General features: G+C 49.9%; 1 protein-coding gene across 1 annotated transcript in view; it reads right to left on the bottom strand.

Moving 5' to 3' along the window:
- Positions 1–39: 39 nt before the first annotated feature.
- The window catches only part of TMEM181 (transmembrane protein 181), a 38,950-nt gene continuing 24,334 nt past the window's right edge, over positions 40–14,655 (bottom strand). The window contains exons 6-17 of the mRNA XM_080941857.1: positions 13,282–13,392; positions 12,502–12,582; positions 11,121–11,220; positions 10,454–10,584; positions 10,190–10,281; positions 9,057–9,114; positions 7,442–7,544; positions 6,969–7,020; positions 4,862–4,944; positions 3,886–3,975; positions 3,540–3,606; positions 40–2,847 (exon numbers count right to left, since the gene is read on the bottom strand). Of these exons, the coding sequence (XP_080797983.1) occupies positions 2,769–2,847; positions 3,540–3,606; positions 3,886–3,975; positions 4,862–4,944; positions 6,969–7,020; positions 7,442–7,544; positions 9,057–9,114; positions 10,190–10,281; positions 10,454–10,584; positions 11,121–11,220; positions 12,502–12,582; positions 13,282–13,392 (1,047 nt within the window). The 3' untranslated portion in view covers positions 40–2,768. The remainder of the gene's footprint in view (positions 2,848–3,539; positions 3,607–3,885; positions 3,976–4,861; positions 4,945–6,968; positions 7,021–7,441; positions 7,545–9,056; positions 9,115–10,189; positions 10,282–10,453; positions 10,585–11,120; positions 11,221–12,501; positions 12,583–13,281; positions 13,393–14,655) is intronic.

The raw sequence follows: 14,655 nt of genomic DNA, 5'->3' as shown, positions 1-14,655 counted from the left end.
GGTACAAAAGCCCCAGCTGTGGGGTTTATTGAGTTGTTCATGAGTAAGCATTTATTCCTCAACTGACTGCTCAGGCAGCACCGATCCACTGACGTCCAAACAGCGTTCCTTCAGGACTTAGAGGCTAGTGTTTTCATTTGGCAGGTATTTACAGACATTTGTACAAAGGTAGTTTTCAGAAGCAGGAAATCCCTCTGTGCCATACAATGGAATTATTCTGTGTCACAGGATATATCAGAATGGTAGCACCTAGCAGCACCCAGACCACCAAGGTAAACAAATGCTCAGCAAGGTGTCTGATGAAATCAATTTCCCTTTGCCCTGAAAAAAAAAAAAAACAAACCCCGCAACCCCTCCAATCTAACTACTACTGCAAACCCTCAAATATGCAAATACACATCAAGTCTCAGGTCTGTTCCTCATGGAAGGTCTTGGTTCTCCCTCTTGTGGGTGCTTGTGTTTTCCTTATAAAGATTAGCAACCATGTTTGAACCTGTTTATCCTTACTGTGCCTTCAATGGTTCAGCACCTGAGGCTGGTGAGATTTGCTCTATAAACTGTCCATCTGCAGGGTGACTTTACATACCTAAACTTACTTCAACCTAACTGTACAGAGACCGCCTCACGAGCCTCAGATTTATCTCTTCTTGAGCCTTTCAAACGGGGCTTGAAGGCACCAGATCACTGCTGCAGTGATTTGACAATAAATCAAGCAGATTTACTATCCACAGGGATAATGTAGCTCTCACCGGGGGATCCGGGAGCCACCATCTTCCAGGTTCTCCTGGATTGAACCAATATAAAAAAATACCCCAAAGACAGTATGATTCAAACCATTACCCTATAGCTTCAGTTTACAAAAATTTAATCCCCTCAGAACAAAACAGTCTTCTGGTTACTACCAAAAGTCCCGGCGGAGTTTAGTGTTTTAACCTAACACCTGAGCTTCCACCTACACATGGAAGGCTTAGTTCTGTGAGCAGAGCTTTACACAGCACACAGCACATGATGCACACACTTCTCTGCAGTTCTTGTTTCAAAAGAAAAAAAATTCCCTTACTTTTATGGAGACTAGGATCAGTTTATAATATACTACTGGGCAGTTTTAAAAAGTTCTGATGTCTGTATCTAGATGCTTAAAATATCTTACACTGACTGATAAATAATAGCTTTCTAAACCATGGAGACTTATTGATAATTATTAAAACATGTAAACTCTTACGTATTAGAACATCTTGGGATCACACAAGTCAGTATCCATAAAATGGCAGCTGCAGTGGTCCAATGCAAGGGAAGGGCAGGTTAACAAACACCCATCCGGTAGGTATCTTCTCCAACAGACTCACCGATCACAACACACGTGAAAAATCATGTAAACCCGTTACCCTTGCCATGACAGTTCCATTCCAACGTTCATATTTACAAGTTTGTCTTAAATGAACCAACGCACAAAGGATCCATATTAAAGTATGTTGAAGTTTAAGGAGGCAGACAGGACGAAGAGTCTCTGCCAACCCTGGAGTCCCGGCCCACACAGTAACCTGCGGCTCAGAGGAGAAATCTGAGTTGGTGCATAGATGAAGGAAACATGCTTCATATCCAAGCTGGGCCTCTGGATTCGCTAAGACGGAGGCAGGTAGGATGGCTACCGTCGCCTGGTGTTCCCCGAGACGATCTGTGTGGGGAAGGAAACTCGGAGGAGCACTCAGGACTTCCAGTGCTGAACTTCACCAGGGGGTGACATCCGTTCTCCACAGAGCAACACTCCAAACACAGAATGAGCTTGGGGTAAGCTCTTTCATCTGAAGGTGTCTCTATAACCATTCAAAATGTTTTACTTTTTCTTTATTGTAGTTCCTAATGTTAAACAGAAAGTCTTTCTGGCAATAAAGAATTTCAAAAACATTTGTATTTCATGTAACTTTCACTAAAAAAATAATAGAGCTCTCGGGGGGGGGGGGTTCTATACTGTAGAGATGCAGATACTTTTGGAAGGGGAAGGGCCATCCCATTTCCCACCTCGAGCACAGGGAGACCCAATCCTGTCTGTACATAGACCCTTCAGGAGCACCATGACACAGGACCTTGTCTGCAACGCCACTGGCCTGGGGCCGCCTTAGCTTCCTCAGGCTCTCAGCCCACTCTGGACTCCTCAACTTCTCTGTCACTTCTGCTCAGAGGCAGTGATGGCTGGGATTCCTGAAATCCACCCACCATTCCTGAAAGTGACATCGTATGTGGTCCAGATGCTTGGGAGTCAGCACACTGACCTCTCCGTGTGATGGAGGCAGACCGCCCACCTGAGGCAGGCACTGGTGAGGCTTCCCTTGAGGGTAGAGCACTCAAGAACGGTGCTACAGAGAGGAAAGAGTCGTCACTGCCACTCTGGGACCTTGGTCATCAGGCCTTGCACAGACTCAATTGCTTTTTAAAAGGAAAACAAGTACATAATTCTTTTTATTAAAAACGGGTAATTTCTCCTCATGACTGCATACAGGCTCCGTCTCACCTGATACCAGTGTAAAGGATGTGCCTTTGAATTCTCCACCAGCCAGCCCCTCTTCTTAAAGGGTGGGGCTACCCTCACAGCAAACTCCGCCCAACATTTCAATCCATTTGGTTTTTCTTTTAAAAATATGTAAACAAATATGGAACAGGAAACCTTTGCTTATGGAGGAGTCCAGACACAAACGGATAGAAGAAGGGGCCGGAACGCGTCGCTCAGGCTGGCCTCCGGCCCCCTTGCTGTCCCATCTGCTGCCCGGGGCTCAGTCACTGTCCGACTCGTCCCTGCACTTGGCACGGATGGCCTGGCCATTCTGCAGAGGCATTTCTTCATAGTCACTCCTGTTTTAAAAGAGACCTTTGACCCCCGGCCACTCTGGCAGCCCCTCTCTGTACATGCCACAAGCATGTGGGGGCCAGAGGTCAGTATCAGGTGTCTTCCTCAACCTCTCGTCTCACAGGACCTGGAGCTAACCGATTCTGCTAGAGTGGCTGGCCAGTAGGCCCTGGGATCCTCTGGTTCCCACCTCCCCAGGGCTGGGACTATAGGTATGCACCACAGGGTCTCACCGAAGACCCACCTGCTGCTGTCTCCTGAGTGCTGGGATTAAAGTCATGGACAACCACACCCAGCACAGAACCTGGCATTTTCCCCGGGTGCTCATGTGTACAGCAGACACTTCACTAAGCCAGTCTACCGCCACCACCTGGTAGCTCTTGGCTGCTTCTCTGCCTTCTTACTGACAGCTATCCTGAAGGAACTCACCTCACAGCCCACCTCTTAGGGTCAACTAAAACCGCCCACTCTCCCCAACTTGACTTTCAGCACCACAGAATAGTTGTGTAGTTACCCCATCCTGCAGGCATTCTGCAAAACGGAATGCTACTAAATCCATACGAGGGACACAAAATAAAGCCACAAGGCTCCTGGCACCCCCAGCTAACAGTCTAAGGCCATGGAGGGAGCCTTCGGCCACTGTCACTGCAGTAAGCATGCAGAGCCAGGCGGGATGTGCTTGGTGGCGGTGACTTACCCGTAAATCACATCATCATCAGAGTCGTTCAGCATGGAAAATGCAGGATTGTCTTTCAGCTGGGACTCTGAAAGCCAACAAAAGACTTCTTAATGAGAACATTTTGTGTTATTAGCCTAGGTGGGAGTCTGAAGGATCCCACGCCCCATACTGACTCAGCCGTGGCATTCCTAGACTGAGATACAGGTAGAGCTACGGTGTTCCAGACACCATTTAGCTGCCGTTCGCCTCTGTCCAAACAGAAGGTGCTGTGAGTCACAGTGCCCTACACCCGGGAACACCTGAGCCAATGCACACTTCTGTTTCAGTATTTGGAGAGCAGCCCAGACCCATGGTGGTGGCTTACCGTACAGAGCATTCTTGGATGGAGAGTATACGAAGGCCAGCGTGTAGAGGTAAAAGTTCAATAGGCCATAGAAAGACAGGAATTCAGCTGGTGTTGTTGGTCAAGGGAGAAGCGTGAGTGTGGACACACAGCCTCTGCCTCCCGTCCCCCAGCAGCCCTTTCTAGGATGGACCAGCCTGGACATCCACAGCCCAGATGCCAGGATGCTTCAGTTAAGCTCGTGGCTAGCTGCCATAAGAGACCTAGGTTCACTGAGGTCTGCTGGCATAGGAAGCTCAGGGTGTCCTTACCTCTTCCACACTACAGACCCCAAGCACCCGATGGCTGGAGCTCAGTCACAAGTGATAAAACAGAAGCCCCATTACTCCCAACACACAGGCTTTCCATCCACCTGACCTTGGACAGGGAAGACAGGAGGAACAAAATAGGGACTGGGTGTGGGCACAGGGGAATCAGAGCTTCATTGTCGCCCGAGCCTTCCCCAGACTCAAGCTGATACCATGTGATGCTGGACTCTCACTGCACCTGAATGAAGCTTAGAAATGCTGTCAACACACAGGGCTCCAATCCCTGGCTGGTCCTCGGTGTACGCTTGGGGTGTCTGCCCGTCTGTCTGTGTCTCTGTTGGAGGGAGCAAACAGCCCTGGACTGATGTGGATTTGAACCTGTAACTGTTTTACTCAGGTTCTCACCAAGAGTGGTCTGGTGTGGTCATCCTTTTGGATCCAGGCTGTTCAGTGACTCATCATGGGCACGGACTCAGCCCTGCTGTGTCAGCTTCCTGCCTCAGAAGGGGGACTGACGAATCTCACCCTTTCCAGGGCCAACAGGAAGCCAAGAGAGAGGGCAAGGCATGCTTGAGGCCTGTCGAGCTCAGATCGTAAGGGCTGGCTGATGCCCTCATAAATGTCCAAAGCTAAGGGGTTAACCATGAGCGCTGGGAGCTCGAAGGCCCAGTTCCCCAGGACAAGGATATAGTTCTGGTAGTGAGCCGAGAGTTCGGCTACGAAGTTGTCCTGCAACACTTGTGCTCCAAACCTCAGATAGAGGATGACGATGCTGAAAGAGAGGGGGAACCGCTGTGTGGAGATACAGTAAGCCTTAACAGGAAACGTCTATACTTCTGGACACACACTATTTGATATCCCCCTCCGAAGTCACTTTTGCTCTTTGGAAAAACACAACAGCAACAACAAAAAAACCAATACAACCAAAAAAAAAAAAAAAAAAAAAAAAAAAAAAAAAAAAGCAGCGCAGACGCCCACTGAGCAGCTTTAGCTTTTTTAAGCCTACCCAAGTAGTCAATCTCTTAGAACAAACACTGCCCGGGGGAAGGCTTTGTGCAGGGCTGCCACCTGCCCCATAGTGGCTTCTCCCTGATGCCTGCTCACACAGGGTCCTGCTCTCAGCACCAAAAGGATCTCTAGGTACAGGCATCCCTCAGGTAATTAATTCCACAGGCTACAATTCTGCGATGTGGGTGGGTGTCTGTACATGTGCCTAGCAAGGTTTGGAGTGAGCAGGGAAACGTGGATTAACATACTTCACAAGCCTGGGCATTTATGATGGAATGTTTGTAACCTAGGCCATTATAACCCCCCCCCCCCAGACAGGGTTTGTATATGTATCCCTGGCTGCCCTGGAGCTTGCTCTGTATCATCAGACTGGCCTCACACTCGGATCCACCTGCCTCTGCCTCCCAGTGCAGGGATTATAGATATGCACCACCACCACCCGACTGTTATATAACTTTGATCAGGAGCTGTGTTGGTCTGAATAGATTTGGCCCCATGGACTCATGTATTTTGATGCTTGGCCCATAGGGAGTGGCACTATTAGGTGTGACCTTGTTAGAGGAAGCCCAAGCTCTTGAGTCCCTAGATGTAGAACTCTCAGCTCCTTCTCCAGCACCACATCTGCCTGCACGCTGCCATGACAATAATGGACTAAACCTCTCGGACTGGCTGGTTTTGTGTCAACTTGACACAAGCTGCAGTTATCACAGAGAAAGGAGCCTCTCTTGAGGAAATGCCTCCATGAGATCCAGCTGTAAGGCATTTTCTCAATTAGTGATCAAGGGGGGAGGGCCCAGCCCATTGTGGGTGGTGCCATTTCTGGGCTGGTAGACCTGGGTTCTATAAGAAAGCAAGCTGAGCAAGCCAGGGGAAGCAAGCCAGTAAGGAACATCCCTCCATGGCCTCTGCATCAGCTCCTGCTTCCTGACCTGCTTGAGTTCCAGTCCTGACTTCCTTTGGTGATGAACAGCGATATGGAAGTGTAAGCTGAATATACCCTTTCCTCCCTTAACTTGCTTCTTGGTCATGATGTTTTGTGCAGGAATAAGAGTTGTCTTGGTCACGGTGTTTCCTCACATCAATAGAATCCTAAGACACCAGCCTTCTGACTCTGTGAATGTGTTGCCATGAACACCCTGAATTAGCGCCTCACATGGAAATAGCAGGAAGAATGGAAACACAGTGTTAAGTAGCCATTCCGTCCCGGGGCTGCAGAGGCTGATGCCTGTCATACCTGCTCGAGGACCTGAGCTCAGGTGCCTGGCACACGGGTTAAAACCCGGAGTGTGGGAGTGGCAAAGGCCGTCTGTAAGCACTGAGGAGTGGATCTGGGGGTGTGCAGAGAACGAGCCTGTCTCTACAGAAGGAAGAGCTGAGCTGAAAGGTTAAGATGCCTGCGGCCAAGCCTGACCAGAGTCTTCTCTGGATCACATATGGGAGGAGCGAGCAGAGAACCAACTCTTGCATCTTTTTCTCTGACCTCCTCACACACATGTATCACCCTAACATGCACAATGAATTAACGAATTAGTTAATATTTTAAAAAATATGGAAAATGAAAAAGATACTCATGCTAACCCTCTGGCTCCAGACACACACATATAAATGCACACCCAGATACATACATGCATGCATATCCAGACACACATACATGCATGTGCAATCAAGCACACCCAGATGCACACATGCATGCACACCCAAGCATACTCAGGCTTACAGATACATGAACACCCAAGCACATCCCCCCCCACGCATACCCACACACCCTTACCCACAATGAAGTCTTACCTAATAACAAGCACTACAAAGGTCAACGCAGTCAAAAACTTTAACCTAAGATCTAAAAAAGGAGATGCTTCCATTAGCAAATTTCCCCTCACCTCAGAATCTGAAACACAAAAACAAAAACAAAGCCACCCCTGGGCAGGCCCTCACCCTTGCATGTCCTATTCCCGTACTTCTGAGGCTGAGGAAGACCACATACTGCAGGGCCCAACACAGTGGTTTATGGCAAAAGACACTCAACTGTGTGGCTTGCCCTGGTCAAGGACAGTGTTGTTAATTATAATTATTAATTAATTATTAACAATCCTTACAGGTCCCCGGAAGCTTACATGGCTCTACGGCACCAGGGTCTACTTTAAAGAGTTCTCTCCAAACTGCCAGTCCTTCTTGAGGAATTTCATGGCTTTCTAGGGACAGGGGCTTCTAGGGATTCACCCCCCCCCCCCGTACCCCATGCTTCCCAGAGTGGCACTTACCCACGTAAGGCATATGACGGAGCTCAGAGCAGGCCCGCACTATCAAGAACAGAAGGTATAAAATGTATACAGCAGATACCACCATGAAGAAGACCTTCATGCCCTGGAAAACAGATGTTGGGTGAGGTTGACACTAGGCCTTGGAGAATGTCCTTTAGAACCTCATAGGCGTTGAAGCCCAGTGTGACTAGAGGGGACCCATAGCCATGGGTCACCCGCGCTGCCACAGCATTAGGAAGGGCTCCCCAAACACAGGAATCTCGTAACAAGATCACATAAACTCAAACACCAATGCTCTGCTTAGAACCCAAGGTCAACGTGCTGAGCAATGGTAGCGGCTGCTGCCTTTGCCTTGGGTGGGACCTGATGACTGTGCTACTGAGGACAAAGGTCACGCTGGCAGGACCTGGGGCTGGACCCGGTTGGTCCTCATACAAATCTTTGACTGTTCTGAGTTCCTGAGAAAGAAGGGGCTGAATGGAAGGTTCTACAAGGCCTAAGGTCTGGGAGCAATCCCTTCCACAGTTTGAGGTGGGAAAGCCCTTGTCCGAGGGTTGGAGGTCAGTGGCTCTGGTGAAGTCTGGGTTCCCGGAGATGTGTTCCCTCCTCACTGAGCCTGCCTGCCCACGAGGCTCCTGTGGATAGGAGTTTCCACACCTTTTCTTTCCTCTCATGGTCACAGCACTGAGGTTGGGACTGCAGGTCAAAGGTCAGGGTTCTGCTTCTACAGTGGGAAGAACCTTCAGTCTGGTTCCTTTTCTCAGAAAGGGGGAGGGGCAGGACATCTGTTCCCAGCACAGGTCCTGGCAGTCTTTGATCCCTGCTGTGTCCTTCAGTAAAGGGCGTGGGCTGCTCAGTGTTCTTAGCGCTCACAGCTACACCCTAGACAGCCTGGCTGGGAAGGGCTCACTGACAATTGAGGATACAGTCCCGTCTGCGGCATCTGGCCAAGAGCTCCACATCTCTAGTATGATGGAAGAGATTCCATTACTGCCTCTTTTCAAAATGGAGAAACATAAGGGGCTCACTCACCAGCTGAACCTGTATTGGCCTGGGCTGCATACCCTTGCAGTCTAGCTCCTAACTCTGCAGCCCCACTTCCTGCCTCAGTTTCCCACAGAAATGCTGACCCAGGCCAGACAAGCACAAAGGCAATAGCAGACTAGTCTGTCACCAATTCCTCTAAATGTTGGAGTCTCGCTGACTTCAGCTGACTCTTCCTTGGTCCATCCTCCACCCAGAAAACTGCCCTGCCTATCCCTGCAGTGCTGAGCCCATTTCTAAGCTAAACTCCTCCAGGGTACCCACTTCAGGCCCCTCACCCCAGGGTTTTTCTCCTCTGGTTTCCCCAGTACCTAGACCACGGTTTGTCTCCAGTTTATCCCCTCTCTGGCTGAGGTCCTTATGCCTATGTGGCAAGCACTTGGCCAAATGAGCCATCTCCCCAGACTATAAACTTACTTTGTCCCCAGATCTTCTTTTACTCCTGAACTACTATAATTCCTTTTTAAACAGCCATTTGGAAGCTTATACCAACAGAATGATTAAAGTTACAAAACCAGGCCCTTCATAAAAGAAGATCAGCAAGTCCCAAGTCTTCATGGATATTGCTCACCTGAAAATTTCCGGTGTCAACCCGATACTGGTACATGGGATCATTTAATTCATTAAATCTAAAAAAAGATGGGGTTGAAAATACAGATTAATAAGAGAGCTTACTCTGTGCTTCATACTTTTCCTGACTTGGGATTTTCTTTCACTTGTTTTTTTTTTCCCCCTTAATTTTTGCTTCTATAGCACTTGGAGGACTTTACAATCCTATATCTTACACTGAGAAAGTATCCAGCACTAAGTAGACAGGGGCACCTGCCTACTATGTCCATCCCCATCAGTATGGCGGAGGCGCAGGACTCTCTATCCCTTATGTAGCTAAAGGCCTATCTTTTTAGAGGATTTGCTTTTGATATCATGTGTTTCTTGAGTGCTGTGTGTACATGAGTGGAGGTGACCCTGGAGCGCAGAGGTGTAGGATGCCCTGGAGGGGTCATAGGCGCCTCTAAGCCACCTGGTAGAGGAGCGGGAACATACTTGGGTTCTCTGGAAGAGTGCACGCAACTGGGCCATCTCTCCAGCCCCAGGAGCTATTTCCACGGCACACCCAGGCATGTGAGATAGACGGAGGCAAAGCACGCACAATAGATAAGTAAACAGAAAATATGTGAACTTAAATTTTCAGAATCAGCATTGGCACAGGACCTAAGCTGCAGGGAAGCACGTGGTAAGGACGCTGCAAAACTTGTCAGGGCCACTGTGGCCCGAATGGAGCATGAAAAGCCACAGAAAAACCACTCTGGGTCTGGCTGAGCAGTGTCTCTGGGGAGTTGGGCAGTGATGCACGGGCCGGCAGCAGGGCTATTTACAGCAGGGCTGTGGGTCTAACCAGGATCACGTGAGCCTGAGCAGGGACAAGCTTGAAGCTCTGCAAGATCAGAAAGCCTGAAGGTCCCAGCAAACCAAGTCATTTCTTGCTGAGGAAGCCTGTGACGACACAGGCTTTCTCACTCCCCACTTAGGCCAGAAGACCTTTTGGATGTAAGCCGCACAAGCCAAGCCCAACTCCTTGGATCGGGTTATCTGACTGTGCTGGGGGCAGATGCTGTCATCTGGGTGAGATCGCAGGACAGGCAGGTCCAGTCTGCCCTGCGCTGTCGGCACTTTCCGGGGCTGAAGCCCAGAAGCATTACTTACGTCTGCCATATTCCCAGCGTGACAGAAGCCAGCCACAGCAGTGCAACAATGAAGAATTTAGGTAAATAGAAAGTTAAACATTTTCTTTCTCCCTAAAAACAAATAGTAGAAGAAAAAAAAAAAAAAACTAAGATACACAGCAAATAGTGTCTTACTCTTAACCGAATACATGAAGCCTCAAACACTTCCACACAGCATGTCCCTGCTAGGCAGTGAGGGCCAGGGTCTCGCGGGACCACTTGCTCTGAAGCTCTGTCTGCTTACCTGGACCCGTATCCCATGATACACGCACAGCCAGAAGAGCAGCAGGGCACACAGGAACAGGGACTGGAAGAAGTCATCCAGCATCCCCGGGAACCAGCTGTTCACCAGGAAGGAGAGTGGGAAGAAAGGGTCTGGAAGGGAGAAGATGGGACACTGACCAGAACAGAGAAGGCTGGCGGGCAGCAGAGGCCTTCTGTCAAGCTAAGAGCTCATCTTTTAAGACTTCCCCTGGTCAGAGCTCAAGGGCAGACAGCAAACCAGAGGTGATTTTGTTTTCTGAATGTCTGAAAGGCATGGAACAGATTGCAACAGGAATCCTAACAGAGAGCCATATGCCCCCGTGTCAGCTCCCCCTGCAGCCCGAGAGTCCCCAGCGTTGCAGCAAATGCTTTCTGGAATGGGGACAAGGAAGAGACAGTGCCCCAGCACCTCGGCCAAGTTCCAAGCCTGCTGAATCTGTAGCTCTCGCCACCCAGGTTTGTCTCTCTTCCGGATCCGAGCATCTGCCATGTGTAACACAGGGCCCAGGGAATGCGCCACAGCATATTCCTCCAGGGACTCCCCTTGGACGCTCGCTCCTGGGGACTCTGGGACCAGGCCACCCTTCAGGATGCCTGTGAGCCCGGAATCCCAGCAGGGAAAGTTTGGAGATAAAAATGGCACCCACCATTGTAGAGCAGCAGCAATACCAGGAGGACAGACATCCACTTCTGCTCGATGCCCCAGTCCCTCATGGAGAACTTGCGCAGGGAATGCACGAACAGGCACTGCAAAGCAAGTGGCCCAGGAGGGTGAGTGTCACCCCATCGGGGAGGCACTAGGCAGGACCCACTGGGTGAGTCACTGGTTCAAATGACTAAGGTCCCATCAGTGATCAATGACAGCAAAATTAACAATGTGCGATTGTTGCAGGTGGCCAAGGGTGAGATGGGTCATACCCTTGCATTTCGGCTTGGGCCAAGAGGCAAAGTCATGCTACCCAGAGGCAAGTGTGTCCTCACACACCTCCGTAAGTGTGTCGAGCCCTTGGGAGAAATGTCTTTAAACAGCCTTCAAACACTGTACAATGTGTTACATACAGGACTCTTATTCTTTTCCCCTGTCATCTAATAGAAGCTACTAATTTCCTGGGATGTCTGAACTTCCTGACCTGTGTGCTGTTTTTCTCCCAGCAAGGTTATCTGCTGAAGTTTAGTTCCTTTCCCTATTTAAGAGCACATTTAGGGCTGGGAACATCAATATTTAGGCCCCAGGAGAAGTATCCAGATACCAGGTAGCTCTCCAGAGATCTGCTATGAGGGAGGCCAGTGGTCTACTTCATTCTCCATGGCCTCGGGCCTGGCACAGCTACCCTAAGTCTGATTCAAGGACCCAGGCCATGTTTCTACCACGCTTCCTATGCCCGTGTGCAGATTTCCACTGTGTGTCTCTAGCAGGCCATGCACACTTCGATGTCAGCTGGAGAGACCGTCTCCACATAGCGTAAGACCTAATGCCACACTCCCCGTCAGCACCAGGCATAGAGCAGCTTACGGCAGACGGTGCTGTCAGATACGGCTCAGCACGCTCTGTCTCCACAGCTGGGTTTTCTCAGCACCCTTCTGTATGTTAGCATTTCCTCCAAAGTGAGTGTGGGCACAAACTTCAGGTTCCAAATGAACCAAAAGCTTGCATCTGCAGAACCACTTCTCGGCCAGCCCAAATGTTCAGGATAAAAGAGCTGCATCTGCGTCGGCACTGAGACTGTCACCCCAACAAGGCCAGCTCCCTTCTATGAGGGCTACATGCTTAGATTACAGGGACGGAGATTCAATGGACACCAGTGGTCAGCAATGACTCTTACACTGCACAGACGATACCACAGAGATATCGCTCTCTTTGTGGACAGCCTCAGTGGATACTGTTCACCCAGCCAACCCACGGGAGGCTCTTGCTCCAAGTTTGGAGCTTGCTCTCTGTTGCCTGGAACTGCACAGATCAGCATCATCCTCAGAGACTGGGGAAGAACCCTCCCGCCCGCACCCCTTCTCCAGGCAAACGCTACTCACAATGACGAGGAAGGTGAGCACCACAAACACGAAGCGGAACCAGATCTCCAGCTGGGAAAACGCGGGGTTGTATGTCTTCCACTGAAATCGGGGAATGCAGGGGCGGGGAGGGGACACAGTGTGTGTGAGCATGCCTGTGTGCAAGACACCAAAGGGCAGATCTGCCCCTGAGTGGGGCACGTCTGACTACCAGAAACAGTTCTCCCATAATGAAGGCCCAGGGAAGACACAGAATGACAGCCCAGAGTAGGGGAACATGGAGGCATGCCTGACTACTAGTTACAATTACTGAGGGGTTTAAAATGCTGTTTCCTTCTGTTGTCTCATATGTTGCAAAATTTAACAAATTTTATTTCCATATTAAAGAACAGATCAAAAAATCTTAAATGTTAACACTTTTCTGAAATGGCTTTAAAGTAGCAGATAAATTATCATTTGAATTTTAAATTTTCTATCAAAAGTCAACCTTCACTAGAAAATGCCAATCTCTATGCAAAGAGACAGACTTGTGTAAGATCTGAGTGTGGGAAGTATCTCCTGAAATACTTAAGTGAAATATGTAAATACGAATCTGCAACCATCAAGTCACGGGCAGCTAAGCGTGGGCTGGGCTGGCGGACTGCGCTCTGGCTTCTCCAGCTTCTGTGCTGTTTGTTTAAGCTATTCTTGGGTTCTACAGACTTAAACAACTGGTTTTCCAAAATAAACTGTACAAGGCCCCGCTGCATCGAACCATCTAACAGGGGAGCCCCAGAAGCTCGCAGCTGGCTGTGTACTCACTGTGAAGTTCAGCTCCTTGATGGGCTGGTTCAGGTGTTCAAACCCCACAGTTACTCTGTACTGTGTGTAATTCAGGTAGCCAAGGTGGGCCACGATGATTTCTGCACATTTCTGAAAGGAAGAGGTCCATGTCACAAAAGCAAGCCAAGAGGACCCTTCTCGCCCACAAGCCCGGAGTGACTCATTTCAACAACGGATGAACAGAATGCATCATCTCGGGAGAATCGCGCCAAAAGCTCAGAGGACGCCAGCAGATGCCAGGCAAGGACGGTTCCTAGAAAGCAAGCACCCAATGGGCCTTTCGTGATTTGCGGTGATCGCAATCAACCTCCTGCTATGACGTCAGCTGCATAGAAAAGCAAGAACACAGCCAGGCCGGTCAGTAATCGACTACTGCACAGGGGACCTGCAAGCTTAGCCAGCAGACAAATGTCACAGCCCGATGTATCTTGGGCCCACTCTGCAATCCTGGAGTACGACCATAGCTGCTTCTCCTCACTTTCAGCCTGCTGCTTCCTACACAGATCTCCCTCCCTCATGCCTCTCCCCATGGCAGAAGCCAAGGCTGCAAACCATTGATTGCACTGGATTGTGTGGATGGTAGATGCTTCATGGTCTACTGAGTCCCACGCTCAGTCCTTCAGGATCAGGACCTCACCGTGGCACGTGGCTGTGCGGCCTACAAAGGCCTGACACCATTCTCCATCACAGCTCTGCTCTAACACTGCCACAAGGACCTTCAACATGGCTCCATCATCTGGACAGTCACACTGCCTCTGTACAGCGAGTGCAGCCACTGCCTGTGACTTCCAGTGTGGCTCCCAAAATGTACGAAGAGCTACAGATGGTCAGAGCACACCAAGCATCAAATGTCTGACATCATGGCAAGAGGACAGCCTAGGGCTTGATGTAAGGAGCCTTCGAAATACAAGAGAGCGATGGAGTGTGGGCTGGCTACCACTAACACCGTTCATCCCACGGGACGGGGGAACACAGAGAGGGGGCGTGCAGGGGCTGAAGGTGAGCACAGGCCTGCAGTGAGAACCCCCACAGCCGGCACAGGGACAGTAACCCATCCCCCAAGACAAAGCAGGATCACCTCTCCCCGGGATTAGCTTTCCTGCCTTGAGTGGCCTCCCCCTCCTCAGTGCTGGCTGCCTGCCCCCTCAACACGTATGGCTCGAAGCCCCAGCAAAGCTTGGCTCCCATTTCTGCTGGGATTGACAGTTGTAGCTAAGGACTCAGTGGAACCAGGAGTGGGGACATCTGATCTCAGTAGCACACCAGCGCACCCCCTTGTGAGACAGCAACAGTTCTTACACCTAGAAGAATTTTCTCCCATTTTCGTGGGACATTCTACTTTTTTTTAAGATT

Source organism: Micromys minutus (assembly GCF_963924665.1).
Source record: "Micromys minutus genome assembly, chromosome: 30".
Taxonomy (NCBI): domain Eukaryota; kingdom Metazoa; phylum Chordata; class Mammalia; order Rodentia; family Muridae; genus Micromys; species Micromys minutus.
The sequence above is the reverse complement of the archived record's forward strand: the minus strand, read 5'-3'. Positions and strand labels throughout refer to the sequence as shown.